Consider the following 18,891-nt stretch of genomic DNA (forward strand, 5'->3'; position numbering starts at 1 on the left):
AGTTTATAGTATGTAATAAATAATTCCCTTCAATCGTGAAATAGACCTTAGACCGGAAGCCAAAAAGAAAAACAAAACAAAACAAACTAACAAACAACCGAACACACACCTTCTAACTGACTCACATCATTTTTAAGACCAAAGAAGGAAGAGGCAGAGCTGACATGGTCATCCTGTGAGCGCACACATTGTGTTCCAGCACCAGCACTAGGGCCGCTGAGAGGCAGGACACAGACCAGAGTCACTGTAGCCCTCCCCGCTCGACGCTCTCATTCTCACCGCTTTTAGCTCCAGAGCCGTGCTGGGTCCACAGTAAAATGTGTGTGAAACAGAAGTTCAGCAAATACAAATTGGAAACTTGTCGTAAGCCAGTCCCAAGTAGAATAAATGCTTTAACGGAGACTTCTGCAGTTGGGGCCCTTAGCCTGAAAAACTGGTATTTGTGGTGGGAAACGATGCAAGTTGGTAGTATACTTCTATTTGTGGGCAAATCTGGGTTTCCTGAGTCTTTGCTAAGTAAGTTTTCCCAAGCTTGATGTTTTTTTCTTAAAGCTAACATGCTAGACTCTGGCAAATCTGTTCCATCATTTCAACATGTTCTAAAATTATAAACTGGAATCTACTCTCTTGAAAACCTCCCGCTGTGGGCTTCACACACCCTCTGTGCATCATGCGTCAGAAACAAGTTTCTTCATCTCCTTTGGTGCTTTACCTGAGCTGGTTGATGCAGGGGATTTGCTGCGCCTGGAAGGTCCTGGGCTCTTGGTGGTGCTCCTGCGGGATGATGAAGCTATTTTGGTGTAGGAAGTGGACTTCACCACTCGACATTCTGGGGAAAGAACAACAACCACACATCATTATAGGATCATGGCACAAACCATTCAAAATGCACAGTAAACGTGAAGACAGAAGAAACATGTGGCCCTCCTCAGTCATGCCTACTTCCTGCCAGCCCGGTGCTTATCTAAAACAAAAGAATCAAGAAAACAATGAGAAAAGGGCACAGTAGGCGTCTTAGACATCCAAGTAAATAACACTCTAAGACTTCTAGTTTACCTTGTTTACAATAATATTTTGGATAGACTGGGAGTCATAGCCTGATAAAGAGGTGGTTTTGTTGGTTTTTCTCCACCCACCTCTTGTGTTATTTGTGTGAACACGTCTCTTTCAGGGTAATTTGTTCTTTCTTCCGAGAAAAATGTTAGACAAAAGGTCAACCTGGTAAAGCAAGATATGCAGTGATGGAGGATTCCACCTATCAAGTCCCAATTGATTGTTCTTGGGAATCCTTGCAGCAACAGCACTGGGCTTTTACCAGGTGTGAGAAATGACAGCATTTGCTCAGAAGAGGTAAAATCAGCCAACAGATGACCTTACCCTGCTACCAGGGCACCGTGTGAGCCTATGCCACCACACAACAGTGTGTGTAGGACGGTTCTCGGGCTGAGGATAAAAACCAACTTTGCCTTCATTAGATTTCATCCTTGGTGTTTGTGCTCATGAATGTCAACACTAAACATCTTAAATAGCAAAGAGTTTTTATCTCCCTCTAAGTGAGCTGCATTGACCAATTATGATGTTGTGTACATCTACACACCTTGTTCTGAAGAAACCACTTTTAATAATGAAAAAATATTTTTATGCTTGTAATGATAATCAGTCATCACCATGGACAGAAAAGTATACAGAATATAAAATAATAACTATCAAGTGATACTTTTATTTGGAGGGTGGTATATAAACTAGAATCTTCTAGAATTTCTTTCTGCTCATTTTATATTTAAACAACTTTGAGATTAGTCTGTACATGTTGATCTGTTACCAGCCCTTTACACACCAGGATATATTGTGAGCATGTTCACCTTGTCTTTGAGAGAACATTTTACTACACGGATGTACCATAATTTGCTTACCCAAATTCCTTCTGTTGGATATTCAACTTGGGTTCAACATTTCCCTCTCATAGATAATTACACAAAAACATCCTTCTAAATGAGCATGCAGTTATCTGATTATTTCTTCAGGATAGACTTACACCCTGGCACTTGAAATTTAGTTTCTAGTAATTGGAAACCAGTGGGCCCATTTTAGGTGCCTAAAAAATTCTACTGAATGAAGTGGGAATGAAGCGAGTTTAAAGAGAAGCACTTTTGAAAAGTTTTTGACGAACTGCCCTTGAGACAAGCTGACTCAAACTGTACTTTCATCAGACTATAAGAGTGGTCATTAGCCTAACCCCTCATTGAGGTTGGGTTTTATCTTCTCAAAAAATCTTTAATTTCTAAATAAATATTGGACTTTGTTGCCTTAAATCTGAATCGGTTTGATTACCAATAAAATTGTATATTTTTTCCCACATGCTTATCAGTATTCTTTTGCTATTATTTGTTCATGTCTTTTGGCCATTTGCAATTGGGATGTTCTTTTTCTTACTGGGTTATAAGAATGCATGCTGTATTAAAGTTTTATCCCTTTGTCTGTCACGTTATAAATATTTATCTGTGTAGGCAGTGGTTGAAATATGTTAGCTTTAACTGTGGCATTCTTTTTAAGTATAGTAGTTTAAAAATGAAGTCTAATTGATTAGCTTTCCCATTATGCATTTTTTAACATCTTAGATTTCAATCACAAAGAAATCATAATAATTCCAGATCTAATTCTGATGCTTGACTTTGAAATTTTCTTCCCTGCTCATGTAATTTCTAATTTTCTGAGCTCAAAACATGTCTTTTTCCCCTTTATACATCCTGAATGGCTTTATATAAACATCTTTTCCTATTTTTCCTAAACCAACAAAGTAGTTCATATTGTTTAGGAAAGAAGGAACGTAAGTGTGTATAAAATATAAATGTCTCAAGACTGCAAATAGGAGATAATGGAGAGCGTCTCCCACAGAACCTTAGGGATTGAACTGTGGGGGGCAAAAAGAAAAGGAAGGATTTCCGATAGAAAAAGAAGGGGAAAGAAATTCCACCTTGAGGTATTAGTATTTGTGGCTTCATAGCCAAAAGTAGAGAGAAAATGATTCAGGGCATTACTGAGCATGCCCAGGCTTCCCTGATAGTTACTTGGGCCACTGTTGGCTGCTCTAGCCTGGCCAGATGGTCCTGAAATAGACTTCCATTTCTTAAAAAGAGAGAGAGAGAGAGAGAGAGAGAGAGAGAGAGAGAGAGAGAGAGAGATCTATGCATATGGGCATATCAGCAAACATTAAAAGACAAGTAAGCGAGAGATATACATAATAACATCAGAAGATATGACCAGAACTGTAAAAACTGTTCCCGTGCGGCGATAGCGTTTACAGGTGTGTCCACAGAGGTTTTAATTCACAAAACAGATCTTTGGAACTTGTGGAGAGGACATCCAATTAGCTCAAGGCTCTGCTCCACAACTGGTGACACAACCTGGAGTTTGTCCTAGCCTTGGACACCGGCCTGGCCTTTTGGAAACATATTAGCATCCAAATTGGATGGCTGTAATGTTGCTGGTCCATTGGCATGCTTCCATCAGGTGTCCGCTATGTGCCAAGCACTGAGCACGGCAGGCATAATGAAGAACAAATACAGTTTTGGGACTCGAGATACTCACCACCTGGTAGTGCAGTATGGAGTCTTTTGACCAGCAATAATTTTAACAAAATCATTTTTGAAACGGAGGGCTCTCTTTGACTAATCTTTATTTCACGGAACTCATGTTTGAAAACGTTGTTTTAGGAAACAAATCACTTTAAGTAATACTACATTTTTCATTTTAACTCAAAATCAGGACCATCATGAGGGCAGGATGCCCAAGACTTTTTGTCCCAGGTCATGAATGCTTAGAGGTCACTAAGTTTAAAATAATAATTTAAGAAGCTCAGTATCTAGTGAGCAAGAATGAAAGGCTAAAATAGAAAGCTACCAGATGGTGCACATTGGTAATAACACCCATCTGTGAGCCGCAACATGAATTAAAAAGTTGATTTTAGGGTTTGTCGCACGCTGTTGGCCACAGGTGACAGAATTACTAGTTATGGCTTCAACTACCAACCAGGGCTCTGGATGAGCATAATTGAACCAATCTTACCACACCAAGTTGACATTTTCCAGCTACCGCAAAGAAACTAGGCAGTTTAGTCAGGCAGCTCAGCCTTATCAGAGCCAACGTAGGCGTTTTGTTTGATTTTCGAAGTATTGAAAAGAACTCGTGGGCTCAGGCCATGCTTCTATAGCTTCTCTTGCTTCTCCTGAACTTAGTTCTCATCATATTATTAATCTATCAAAAGTATTCATTTATTAGTCTCCCCCCCACCTCCTACTCCATTTGGTACTAACTAGTCCTGGCATATTAAAAAGTGTGTACAGCTGCTCCATAAATATTGGCCCAAATTGCCACTGATCCTGTTGCTACTTGTGTGAACTCTTACTATTCACTGAACTAATCCAACTTCTCATTTTGCAGAGAGGGAACCCGGGTCTCAGAGAGGTTAGATGACGTGTATCAGAACCCAGGTCTCTCGGACTGATGGCTTCCTTACAACCCAGGACCTGATGCTGTCGCTTAAGCAAGCTGTCTGCCTGTGAATAAAGGCTAGAAATTTGCTATCGGTGACCATGTTTTGGGCGGACAGACAAGTGAGTGATGGTGGATAGTGGGGTGGCAAACAACCAGTTCCCATATCAACATTAAGTTAAAAATTGAAGATGCTAATGCTACAATTCTATCCATATGCCTATTGCATCACAAAACAAAACATCGAACTCATAAAAATGGAGTTATAGTGAAGTCGTAAGTAGGTTGCGGGTCATGGAGTCTGAAAGGTAATTACAAACATTACAAATCTCGTACCTCTTGCCTTCAGGATAAGAGCAAAGCTTCATGGGTCATATAAGGGATTAATAATTCTGAAATGCTTGGGTTGAATAATAGAAAACAGAAACAAAACAATGACAGCCACTGCTTTTTTCCTAGGGTCAAAATAAAACCAACTGAAGAAAATTGCAGCTCTAAGCCATAAATTAGGAAAAATAAATACAAAAGACTCTAACCATCTTTTCCATCAAAGTTTGGATTTTAAGTATTTTAATTAGTTTAAATGGGAATGGTGTTTTATAATGGTGAAAAATGCAGTGAAGAAGGACAAACGCTTCATTACTTTGGAAAGAATGCCAAAATCTTTGTCAGCTTAAAACCACAACTTAGAACCATCATGAATAATATGATCTAAATGGCCAGTAAAACAGAAAGCCTCATTTGTCTTCACAAAAGACATTTTCATAGCCTCTGGCAAGGAAGAAAACAGCACCCTCCACTCTCCCTCTCTCCACGCGTGGTCATTTGTTTTTGGGGGGAGGGGGTAATCACTACATTGATATTTTTGCCACCCTTTTATTATAAGGGATATATTTCCCTTGGCAGTGGAGATAACAGACAACACAAATACTCCTTAAGAAAGACGATATTGAAGGACTATAGGTAAGCCACTTGAAGGAAGCTTCAGGATAGTAAGTTCTCCTGCTACTAAAGGTAGAAACCTACCCAAGTATAGAAAATCAGATCAAACACATTAATTGGATATCTGGTGACTGAACCCACTCTAGCAAGCAAGCAGGCAAGCACGATTTAGTTAAATCTCTGCTCTGGAAAGTCCCTACACTCACAGTTCTGTGAGGGGGAAAGTATCATACTCCATATGGTCTGTACTAATGTTCGCTCTACAGATGTCCTCAAAATCTGGCAAGAGAGAAGTTAAAACATTTCCCACCTTTACCCTGGACCCCAATTCAAGAAATGGGCCTCCTGTAATGGATAAACGTAGAGAGACAACCGCGATGCAGATGTACAAGGAAGGGACTGAAGAAGGAATAAATTCTTTGGCCATGTTCCCAGTGGCATGAGAACTTCCACTTATGCAGATCCCCCCCCCACTCAGAGACAGTTGGTAGGTAGGCTGTAGTGTTGTGGAAGGTGCTAAAGAAGAGACATGATGACAGAATTCTACTCTAGGCACCACCACCTCACCTGAGCTTGCATAGCAGGGACACTCATGCATTCAAAGGGACCCACTTGTGCCTTTTGGAGAATCTTGAAGAGCAAAGGGAAAGCCTCCAAGTATCCAAATAGCCTTAGAGACATGCTGCATGCTGGCTAGGGAATGAATAGTCTTTAAACAAGGTATGTTTCTACTCCTCTACCCTCTTTTCAAAACCAGCCAGAATGAAAGCACTGTCAGGCAGAGGCCTCTCAACTGATATCTGCTCTAAATTCAGTTGTTTAGAATGGTTAAGGAGATGGGCAAGTTCATCTGGAAGAATCCATCATGAGCAATAGATGTGTTGTGCTTTCCTCCCCATCCTGATTACAAAGACAAGCTTCCTCTCAACTTGGCAAAGGTACAAAGCCTCCAAATGGAGTAACATTCCCCTCTTTGGTTATATGCAAAAGAAAGTCAGGAAGCACATTCGGTTCTAGAGACATTTTATAAAAATGGCACAAGCTCAATGGCCAAGAGAGAACTTGTGATTCTATCTGTAACTCTCCAACAAGTTGCTCTTACATGTTCATATGATCCGAGTTGGAAGGAGCCCTCTGAGAACACCAAGGTTATCAGTGGTCACCAAATCGACTCTCTCCTCAACCCATGAATAACCCCCCCCCCCCGCCCCGGTCTCTAGAAATGGTTGTCCAGCTTTCTCTGCAACACTTTGGTGCCTGGAGGATTCACCACCTCTGTCTCATGGTTTTTGAAGCTTTCACCATCCTGCTTAGTTTCCAGCTTGTCATCACAGGTGAATTCAACAGAGCGTTGCTGGTATGTCAGACAAGCACATTTAACTTCCCGTAGAAACATGATGATTTTCGCCATTCACAGCAGAATCATAGGATATCCAAACATAGGCTCCTCGCAGGAAGGGTCAGTCTGCACCTGCCCAGCAAGGACTGAGGTCCGTTCTCTCATTTCTGTGCCACGTGGATTCCGAGGCAATCCTGACACTACGGTGAAATCCCCCTCCCTACTGGCTGTGGGGTTTGGAGCCAGTGTTACTTTCCTAATCTCCATATGCAGCATGTCTCGAATAAAAGCAATCAGATTCCAACACTCTAAAACATAGTTTTTAAAAAATAAAGTATGTAGCAGACTGAGCTGAAAGTCGCTTAGCTGGGGAGTAAAGTCCCAGAAACTGAGATTTTTAAAGTACCTTCTAAAAATACAGCTACGCGTGTCTAAACCCAGCACCTAGACTGGCCCACCACCACTTTTCAGAACACCCAGCTAAGCGCTCCAGATGGCGCACACGTGTTCCCGCAGCCCGGGCTGCTCACTGTGAGACTCACACGCACCCGCTCCGGAAGCACGCGCTAGCTGAGACTCCTTTACGTAACCTCTGCAGAAGGCTTTATGGTGCTGGAATCTTCTGTACTTCCATCACAAGAGTCGCCACTCAGAATGCTTCTCTTCTCCAAATACTTTCTTTTTTCCCAACAATCAAATAAAAGTTCGTTTTCCCCACGTAAGAGCTGAGTTATATGGGGGTCCGGGATGAGGGGGGCAGTTTTGCTCTAGGAGATTGTCCTGCTTACCCGGGTTCCTGCTATCTTATTTCTGTTGCCATGTTCTCATCCACGTGGTCCCAGCCAGCTTGTCATGTGGTCTCTGAGTTTCAGCCTTGGGGGAAAGGAGAAAAAGAGGGAGGCCTCCAGATGCTAGGCAGGAAAAGTTGCTCTGTGCCTTCACCAGGTCTTCATTTCCTGAAACTGATTTCGTTCTTCCCTTCGTCCTTCATGTCAATTGAACTGCTTAGTGCTCCCTGGTCTCTACATGCTGGATGCCAGAAGCACCTCTTTAGTTGTGATGACCAAGAACGTCTCCACACTTTGCCAAATTTCCCCTGGGGACATACTGCGCATGGCTGAGAACCTTTGCTAGATCTCTTCATTAAGCAATGCTTCCCCCGGTCTGTAATCAATTCTTAAAGTCTTCCTTGAGGGTGTTAATGAGGCCATCACTAACCACCCGCCTGAAACAATGCATTTTGCACATTCTTTCTGTAGCCTTGGCCAACACGAATCGATAGTTTCAGGCTTTTATGCATCTACTACAGTGTAGGTGATGCAATTGGCAACACTGAAGGTCTTCCAATGGTCTGCTAAAACTGGATCAGCACCCGTTGCTCTACCCATCTCTGGGAACGTGGAGACACGGGGCCTTGAAACACTGGGGGTTTCTTACTCGAGAGTTTGGAGGACGGAGGAGCTCGTGGGGACACAGTGTAGAGAAAGAAGACTTCCAGTCTGTGCTGTACAAATCTGAGTGTTGGAGAAGGGCCGGGAACATTGCCCATAATCAGCTGCCCAAGTCAAGTCATTTTCCCTCCAGGTACCATTTGACCTTGCAATGAAATTTTTGGAACCAATCCCCAAATGGTGCTACCCGAGCCATTTGAGTGCAAGTACCCAAGAGGATGTTCTTGCCTATTGAGACTGGGAATACGCAGCCCTATTCAGTGAGCCAGGAAGAATGGTTTCAAAATGACACAATCGTGTACTCTTTCGCTGATAAGAAGTCAGGATCTTGTCTTTCTGGAAGTCTAAAATATAAGTGTAGTTGATGAGAGCTTGTTTTCCCCATAAAAGCCCAAAAGGATCAGCATTAAAACTTGTCCCTGAGGGCAGTCTTTTTTTTTTTTTTTTCCTGTGACAGCCCTCAGCTGTTTGCTCAATTATCTGCTGCCTCTTCATTGGCCAATGCAGCTTTGCCACCAATCTTCATCCCTTTTGAAAGTAAAGGAGTTGCTAAAACTGAGAAGCTCCCTTTGGCTGGCTCTGAGCTTCTCATCAGAAACCTGTGTGCTGTTGGTGGGAAGTTCGAACAAAGCACAGATGCTGAGGGCCTTTCTCCTAATGTGCTCCCGATGATAGATGCATGCCTGTCGACTAGCACAAGAGCGATACCTTCTCCGTTTTCACTGAAGTCTGACAACGCTGAGTGACTGAATATACAAATGGACAATGACGGGGCCATGTAGAAAAATAGGACTCTGGCCCATTACCCGCAGCAACCTGCCAAGGAGACCACTTTTATCTATGCTAACCGGCCAAGCAGCCAGTCTGCTATAAGATAGACTAGCCAGAAGCCAGATTGCTTTCCCTAGTAATGACCCAGGAAGATAACCAGCAACTCCTGTTAGAATCGGCCCCAAATGGCCAAGACTTGGTTAATAATTGACAGCTTCCCCTAATTTCTGTCCCTGTTTCCAACTCAGAACCAGAGAAAACTAAATATGCACCCTAGCCGATCGCATAGCTAGCCCACCCACAGCTTCTCCACACCAACAATCAGCCCACACCTGAAGCCTTCCCTTCTCACCATTTATGAAGCTTTCCCACTCCTCTGCCTGACTTAGGTCTCTGCCAAAATGCAAATGATGGCGGCTGACTCCTTTGCTCTAGCAAGCTCACAATAGATAGCCTTAGCATGTTCTCGTTTGGTTGGTCTTGGCTTCCACCACACACGGCTCTCCCTTAGCTTAAAATGAAGCAGCTTGCTTGAGTCAAGCATCGTGTTGCATGAAACAGGCTTACCTTTATCCATTAGAGTCATGAGAACATCCACAAGGGAAAGAGGGCTGACTGAAGAAACAGCAGATGAACAAACATCTCCAGTCTCACACTCTGGGCCTACACTGATGGGGTGGGTTCCCATGCGTGAGGATGCACATCATCTGCATTTCTATTTCTATTTCTCTTTTTTGCAAAGTGCATGTGTTAATTTCCTGAGGCTGCTATAACAAATTGCCACAAACTGGGTGGCTTAAAGTGACCAAAATATCTTCACTCATGGACTAGAGACCAGAAGTCCAAAATCAAGGTGTTGCAGGGCCACAGTCCCTCCTAAGGCTCTAGGGAAGAATTCATTTCTTGCCTCTTCCAGCTTCTGGTGACTCCAGGCATTCCTTGACTTACGGCCACATCACTGACATCTATGCTTCCGTCTACACATGAACATTTACTCTGTGTGTGTGTTTTATCTGCTTTTGTCGGATTCATATGAGGACGTTTGTGTTTGGGCCTACCTGGATAATCCAAGGTAATCTCATGTGCAAATCCTTAACCTAATTATATCTTCAAAGATATAATTATTTCCTTATTTTCCAAATAAGGTAACATTTACCAGTTGATATGGGGGGCCATTATTCAATCCACTACAGCCTGTGTGACACAACTTTGGGACAAGCCTTTCTTGACAATTATTGTCAGGAAATCTGTTATTCCCCTGCCAAAAACCTTTCCACGACTCCTTGTTGCTTTTTGAGAACATCCTTAGCATAGTCTATAAGGCCCCCGTCTACCTCAGCCTCTGTCTCCTCTTTCCTTTGGACATATTATTTCAGCTTCTTACATGAACAAAATATCTTCCCATCTCTGGGCATCAGCACTTTAATTTCCTGCACAAGAAACAAGTCCATCCTATTCCCACCTCACCTGGCCAACTTCTGCTCATACTGCCCTGCTCAGTTGAAGTTCATTCATCTTGAAAATATTCATCAAATCCCTGCTGGTTAGGTGCCAGGACACAGTAATGAATTGGGAGACAGAGTACCTGCTGGCATGGAATGTATCCTCTAGTAGAGGAAACAGGCCTTAAAAAATAACAACAAAAAAGGACAAGCGCTGGTTTTATAAGTACTTTGCCAAGAATTGAAAGGATGATGTGACAGTGAGTGGCTGAGTGAGTGGTGTCTCTACACTGGTGGTCAGAGAAGGTGTCTTGGGAGTAAAGGACACCAAAGGTGAGCTCTGAACACAAGAAAGAGCCAGCCATGTGTAGATTAGAGGAAAGAAAGCAAGGCAGGGGCAAGATCAAGTCAGGACTGGGAAGAAAGGAGGGGTTTGGATTGTACATTATCCAATATGGGGGGGTTATAGAAGGGTTTTAGGCAAAGGCATTGGTGTGATCTAATTTGTGTCTAAAAGGTCACCTTGGCTGCTGTGTAGGGGAAGGGTTTCAGAGGGACGAAACTAGGTGAGAAAGGATGGTGGCTTGGACCAAGTGGAGGTAATAGATAAGGACAGAAGAGAATGACTTGGGGTCTGATGTGAAGACTGAATCCACAAAAAGGCTGGATAGGGTGCAGGTGGACAGGAAAATCTCTGCCTACACAATCTATGACAGGTGTACTGCTGAGTCCTACTGAGGGGTCTGCATATGTAGTGGCACATGAGCAGGAGAGACTGAGACAAAGGGCAGGAGAGACTGAGACTTTACCAAGCTTATGGTCTCCCTGAAGGATAGAGGACAGACTTTGCAGCTCTTTACAAATCCTTGTCCTTCCTTTGACCCTACTCAATTGCAATCACTGGAAGTGGGACCTGGGGCATTTATTTTTTTTTCAACGTTTATTTATTTTTGGGACAGAGAGAGACAGAGCATGAACGGGGGAGGGGCAGACAGAGAGGGAGACACAGAATCGGAAACAGGCTCCAGGCTCTGAGCCACCAGCCCAGAGCCCGATGCGGGGCTCGAACTCCCAGACCGCGAGATCGTGACCTGGGTGAAGTCGGACGCTTAACCGACTGTGCCACCCAGGCGCCCCGGGACCTGGGGCATTTAAAAATATCCCTTGGTGATCCTGATGATGTGGGTCCATAGCCCAGAAAACTTTTGCCATTCTCTGGTGTACAGATCAGAAAATTACTGAAGGAAACCCAGAGGCTCACAGTTCGAAGTAATTGTGCAATGTGGCATTTGGAAAGAAGGATTAAACCAACAGAATGAGGAGATGAATTAGCAAGACAAATCAGTCTTGAAAAAACAAATATCTGTCCTGCTTTAGATTTGGTCCCAAATCAAACGTTCAAATACAATAAACTATCATCCTGAGACCAAGATGAAAGCAGACTTTGGAAGAAGAATAAAAGTTCACATTTATTAGCAACTCATGACCACCTGGTTTTCATTAACTACAAAATAGAAAGGATCTGAAAGATAGATAAGAAACTGATAAATTACTCAAGAACTGAAAGCTAGAAAATGGGTATGAATTCCTCCTAGAGAAAAGGAAACAAAAGAAGCCAAGAAAAAAAAAAAGAGCATAGAAGTATAAACTGAAATTAAATTTGATAGCTCTCTCCTTAGGAAAGGCTCTTTTATGCCTGACTTTATCTCAGCCATTCAGAAACATTCAAACTGTGTATCTTTGGTCCAGTGGCCTAGCACAGATCCGAGTGGTTCAGGGTCAGGAGGTCTGGAAGGGGCTCACTGGGAAAGGTGAAGGTATGGAGCTTGTGGGCAGCACAAAGCAATGACAGTTGAGAAAGCCAGGTGTGTCATTCACAAAGGTTAATATTTTATTTTGAATTGTCCTGTGCCCCCTTAATGGGATTAGGATTAGCACAGTTTGGATGACAGTGGGTCCACTCTTCTTTCATTAAAACAAAGTCTCAGGCTCTGTGCTGTCCAATAGCATGGGCCATTTTGCTTAGGAAAGTTCTCTAGTACCTTGTGCTGATGTGGTCCATGGACCAGCAGCCTCAGCGTTGTCTGGGATCTTGTAGAATCTCCAGCTCCGCCCTAGCCCTACTGGATCAGAATGTGCATTTTACCAATGTTCCTGGTGATTGGTATTCACATTAAAGCTTAAGAAGAACTGCTCTGGAGCTGAGGAGGGTCACCCTTCAATCAGTGGCTCTGACTTGAGTAAGGAAGCATGTGAAAAAACAACAGGTTCCTGGGCCCTGTCTCCAGAGATTCCAATCTCATTGGCCAGGCATCTATATCTTGACCAAGCGCCTCAGCTGATTGTGATTCTAACACCCAAGGAATAACTTAAGACACAGAGCCATAGATGGTAATAAATAGGAGTTAGTAACCACAGAAAGGATTAAATAACAGACAGAGCCCAACACCTTACTGAGAGCAATACTTTATGGTAGTGTTTCTTGACTTCCCTAATGAAAAGAATAACTTGAAAGTTATTGGTAAACATTAAACTTCCCAAATCCCTTCCCCAGATGTTTTGATGCAATGGGTCTGGGAATTTATATTTTTAATAGGTATCCTGGGTGGTTCTTATAACTAGAGAGGTTTAGAACTGCTTTACCGGAAGGTACACAGCTCAAGAAAAATATCCATGGTACAGTTAAGAAAGGAACTGTGCAAGGTGGGCCTGTCCTATCTAGCTTATCACTTGATCAGTTAGAGCAGAAGGACCAGGTTCTTGGTGGGGGGAGGGACTTACATACAAAGGAAGTTTCCAGAAAGTCACCTACCCTCATCTAGATGTTATGTAAAATGGACATCAAGCCTGATTGAGAATAGAGATTGTCCATCAGGAAGGGGTATCTGCATTTGAAGAGAAATCATTAGAGACTCATCCTGAGAAAGGACATCCAAACCTGATTCCACATTGAGTGAATGAGTTTTGGGGGTCATGGCTTTTGTGTCTTGAGGTAAAGACAAGACTTGAGAAGATAATTCTCCAACCAAAATCATCTTTGAGCCTGCACAGTCATCTCAAAGAGGGAAAAATAAAAATTCAATAGGAAAACCAAGGGGGAAAATACCCCCTAACTGTAGGACCAGGAATAAACATCCCAACCCTGGTGTAGAAGAAAATAATCAGAAGGTCATGATAAATGACAAGCTGAAGTTACATGGTTATAAAGGGGTTGAGTGGTATTCAAGAATAGTGATGAAAATCTACTTCTGAGCAAAGTATCATTGGGATAGCATTTAATTTAGAGGTTTTGCCTTCAAGGAATAGGAAAAATCACAAGGGTTGATGAAACTCAGCTACTTTAGGGAAGAAACAGGTAACACAAATGTGTATGTTTGGCAGAGCACAAAAAACCAGGAATTGAATTAGCCATACCTTACCTGAAACCTTCAAATTTATATCTGTTTTTTCTTAATTTTTTATTTTGAGAGAGAGAGAGAGAGTGCACAAGAGTGGGGGAGGAGGGCAGAGAAAGAGAAAGAATCTTAAGCAGGCTCCATGCTTAGCATGCAGCCCGATGCGGGGCTCAATCTCACAACCATGAGATTGTGACCCGAGCCAAAATCAAGACTTGGACACTCAACTGACTGGGCCACCCAGGCACCCCTAAATTCATATTTTTTAATACATAATTCTGCTGCTGGTTTGGTGACCCCATAATATAAATTAAAATAGATCTTTAGAATGCAAAAGTAATGACAGAGTAATTATTCTATAGTCTGAAGAAGTAAAACTTTGAAAACATTTTGTGACTGTTTTTTCCATCATAAATAATTATTATGGAGATAGCATAAGGTGTTCTGTACCTAAAATAATAGTACCACCTAAAGGAGGAAATTAAAATGGTAGCAGAAGTTCCCTAGATGTAGGGAAAGCTGTCGGATAATAAAGACTGAACAGGTTCTTAAGGAAGCTTCCATTTCCTTCCAAGGAGAAACATAAAAGTATGGCAGCCAATCATGTTTTTCCACAACGGTCTAGCTTTTGTTCTAACTATGAGCAGGCTTTAGAATTGGTGACTTCTTGGGGAGCCTGGGTGGCGCAGTCGGTTAAGCGTCTGACTTCAGCCAGGTCACGATCTCACCGTCTGTGAGTTCGAGCCCCGTGTCAGGCTCTGGGCTGATGGCTCAGAGCCTGGAGCCTGTTTCTGATTCTGTGTCTCCCTCTCTCTCTGCCCCTCCCCCGTTTATGCTCTGTCTCTCTCTGTCCCAAAAATAAATAAACGTTGAAAAAAAAATTAAAAAAAAAAAAAAAAAGAATTGGTGACTTCTTGGAGTATCACGGAAGTACCTACCCTGAAGAAAAAAAAAGGTCTTAGTAAGAATCCCCCACTGGTGCCACACAAGCAATGCCTCTTTTCTAAAAGTGCTCTGAAGAGTGTCACCAGGAAGATCCACTGGAAAAATTAAATTAAGTGCTGCATATAAATTAGTTTTCTGTGAATCAGTTATGCCTATGGGTTTCTAGGGTACTCTTTGAAGACAGCAGCATGAAAGAACCCAGGAAACAGGGATGAAATAAATTCTTTCCTTTTTAAAATAACTCAGTACATGAACCAGACAACACCCACATTAGGACCGCTTTTATAGTCTTAGCTTTCCTGACTGTTTCACTGCTCCAGGGAAAACAGCAAGTCAGGTTATTTCTTTTAAAGATTAAATAGGATTTAAAAAAATGTAAGCCCAGAGACAAAATTTCACAGGCTTAATGTACATCAGAGATAAATTTCTAGATACTACTTCCTCGGATCAATAATACATTCCACACTTCTCCAGGGTCAACCCCCACTTGAATCCATGCTGAGAAAACAACTGTGTTTTTAGCTGGATGGCAACTCCCCGAACATTACCTTGCAATACAACCAGAAAGAAGACATGTTTCTCAGTTGCTTATATTGTTGCAAAAATGAGAGTTTGCCTCAAGTAGATAAATCCTGCTATTCTATCAGCAATCTCTTAGGTAACACATTTGTCACACACAGCTAATGATGTGACATCTTAAAGTCTTGAGGGAAAATCACAGGTTGTCCAAGAGACACAGGTGACCTGTTTGAATGGACAAGGCAGTGAGGTGAACACCTGAAAATGGCTGAACCAATGTGAATTGGGCATTCCTGGTGAATTTCCAGCTGTTGCCAGATCTACACTTTCAGCAGCTCAGATGGGTCTTCCGAGTTTCAGCTGAAACGGTGTGCAAGTCGGGGCACCTGGGGGGCTCAGTCGGTTGAGCATCTTATTCTTGATTTTGGCTCAGGTCATGATCTCACAGTTCATGGGTTCAAGCCCCATGTTGGGCTCCACACTGGCAGTGCAGAGCCTGCTCAGGATTCTCCCTCTCTGCCTCGCTCTCTGCCCCTCCCCCACTCACACAGCTCTCTCTTTCAAAATAAATAAATAAACTTAAAAAAAAAAAAAGAAAGAAATGGTGTGCAAGCAGACAAGGTATTTGCCATCATTTTTGTGACCCATTATGCTGATCAGTGGATTTCTGGCTGCATGATCTGGGCTGCTCACAGATCACAAAGGATGCTGTGTATAGGGAAGAATAAGGAAGTAGAAATTTGGGAAGGGCAGCCATGGATATAATTTTTAAAACAAAATTTCCAGTTTCTTACTCCATGAAAACCCAAGGAATACTATTATCTAGGAACTGATCTGATGAGCATGATGTAATCACTTCTGCCTTATAGTTAGTTTGTTGTTGTTGTTGTTGTTAAGGATAGAGTTATATCAATACAAACAGAAACTTTGCAGGAAAGTATGCGCAGGCATATATGGGAATGTTAAGTTATGAACGTCAAAGTTTTCCTGGATCAGACAAACTTCCAAACAATGTTTTCTTTCCAAATTATTTCACATTCATGCGATGACATGGAACCATTTTAAGGGTGAGTTCATTCTTATGGGCAATCCTCCACCTCTTACTCTGAAAACTTGAGATTTCCTTCTGTCGCTTTGGCCAAAAAATGTAATATTTATTATATCGTTTCTCATGTTTCCTTGTTACTTGACTTTCTCTTTAATGAGAGGCATCCTCCCCACCAACTGCCTAATAAAATCTTTGGTTGTACAGTTTAATTTTAAAGCACTCTATTCATGAGCCATTTATCTATTTTCCCTTCTATTCCAAATGACAGACATTAAATTACATCTCTGGCTAGATGTGATTAATCTTCTGTTCCGAAGTGCAGAAAAGAAAAGGTTAGAAACATTTAAAGCCTCTTTTCTTTTCTTATTAGGAGAAAGCAGACTATGGGTTGAAAATTTGATTTATTTCCCTTAAAGCTATTTGAAGATCACCTTTAAAACAAGGGGTCAAATGTGGCTTGAAATGAATTCCCTGTGCAGTACTTATGTAAGTCCCTCAGTTATAGTATTTCAAGGCTAATAAATATTGTAGTCATAGGAAGACAGCCTCTAATATGACAGTCTATAAGATTTTGGAGGGATTGTGGTCTTCCAGTGAAAAGGGTCTGGTTAGAAGGGAGACATTATCTTTGACTTGTGGGGAAGGTGTCTGAAATCAGATGATATTCTATTTGCATTTGGCCCTCAGTCATCAAACAAATGAGTCATTACTGCAATCCTCAAGGTAGTTACCTCTAGTAAAGTAACTCACTAAATGACTTCTGTAGATAACTTCTTTATGTGGATGGACTTATCTTCAAATATTTACCCAATAAACTGAAATACTGAATAAGATAAACTGGTATTTTAACTTTAAACTTTTAAGTTTACATTTTAATTTTAACTTTTAAATTTAAATTTAAACTTTTAAATTTAAACTTTAAAAAATTTTTATGGTGAATTTGGCCCTTTATTTCCAAAACAAACAAACAAAAAAAGAGTGTCAAGTCATATTTAAAGACATTCGATTTCACAGAGAGGATTTTTTTTTCCTTTCTGAAAATATTAGCAGAAATATATTTAAATAATTGTTTTAAAAAACCTGTTCTCCTCAACCTTCCTGGCACATCATGTACCTGACAAAAATTAAAGACACCTAAAATATCATTTAGGCTGAGAGAGACAATATTGAACATGATGGTCTCCTAGCAACTATAGAATTTCAAGTGATGTATATTGGCCCCACTTAGGGAGAAAAGCATGTCCATACATGTCAAATATAAATATTTAATGCATAATTTCCCCTTGTTCTTTGAAAATAATGTATCAAAATGTTTTAAGTGGATTTATTATTTTTATAGAGATGACATGCACCCATTGTAAAAGTCCAAACAGTGCAAAAAAAGTCAAAAGAAAGTGATAAATCTCAAATTAGGAGTTAGGCATAGCTATGCCTAACTGGGTAACACCAGAATTTTCCATGTCCTTCCCTGGCAACCACTTTTATTTTTATTTATTTATTTTTTAAGTTTATTTATTTATTTTGAGAGAGAGAAAGAGAGAGCAGGGGAGGGGCAGAGAGAGAGAGGGACAGAAAGAATCCCAAGCAGGCTCCGCACTGTCAGCACAGAGGCCAACCCGGGGCTCAAATCCATGAACTGTGAGATCATGACCTGAGCCAAAACCAAGAGTCAGATGCTTAACAATGGTGCCTCATTGACAAACATTTTTAAGTTTATAAGCTAGACTTGTTCCCCTTTCTTTGTTTGGATACAGCTGAAGATTTACTGATTTTTTTTTCATTTTTCTTTTAATTGTTTAAATTACTTTTTGTTAATCTTGTTAGGAATATAGTATAAGACATTTTGTGATTCTGATTCATTCCTTCATCTTTTCTCCCACCACAAAGATTTGTTGATACATGTTACTTTTTTTAATGTTTGTTTATTTATTTATTTAGAGAGAGAGAGAGGGCAGGAGCAGGGGAGGGGCATGGAGAGAGAGAGAGAGAGAGAGAGAGAGAGAGAGAGAGAGAGAGAATCCCAAGCAGGCTTCAACTCACGAAATGTGGGGTCATGACCCTGAGCTGAAACTAAGAGTTGGACACTTCACTGGCTGAGATACCCAGGCGCCCCATACGTGTTATTTTTTAAGAAGGAATTTGGCTTTTGATTCTCAGAGTCATTGTCCAATCCTCACCTATAATATTTTTATTTCTACAAATCTCTTCCCACCTTGATTGCTATTTTTTCCCAAACCTTTTTATGTCTATTTATAAAGGGAAATTAAGAGAAACTGCACAAACAGGCTATCACCACCATACAATTAATAAGGATACATTTATTTGGAATGTACTATAAAATAGTGTTTCATGAAAAACGTTTATGGGTGAAAAAAGTGGATTATAAAACAAGAGCATAGTGTGCATGTGTATGCAAATAAATGTTGCAAAAGGATATTTCTAAACAGATTTTAATTTTTTTTTTCCAACGTTTATTTATTTTGGGGACAGAGAGAGACAGAGCATGAACGGGGGAGGGGCAGAGAGAGAGGGAGACACAGAATCGGAA

At 41.3% G+C, this 18,891-nt stretch overlaps 1 protein-coding gene across 5 annotated transcripts in view; it reads right to left on the bottom strand.

Annotated features, from left to right (window-relative positions):
- DCLK1 (doublecortin like kinase 1) overlaps nt 1–18,891 on the bottom strand; it is a 345,711-nt gene that overhangs the window by 97,303 nt on the left and 229,517 nt on the right. For all 5 annotated transcript variants that reach the window (XM_040448193.1, XM_040448192.1, XM_040448195.1 and 2 more), the window contains exon 5: nt 713–829. In XM_040448193.1, coding sequence (XP_040304127.1) covers nt 713–829 — 117 coding nt within the window. The remainder of the gene's footprint in view (nt 1–712; nt 830–18,891) is intronic.

This window comes from Herpailurus yagouaroundi, unplaced genomic scaffold (assembly GCF_014898765.1).
Source record: "Herpailurus yagouaroundi ecotype Mexico unplaced genomic scaffold, PumYag 197, whole genome shotgun sequence".
Taxonomy (NCBI): domain Eukaryota; kingdom Metazoa; phylum Chordata; class Mammalia; order Carnivora; family Felidae; genus Herpailurus; species Herpailurus yagouaroundi.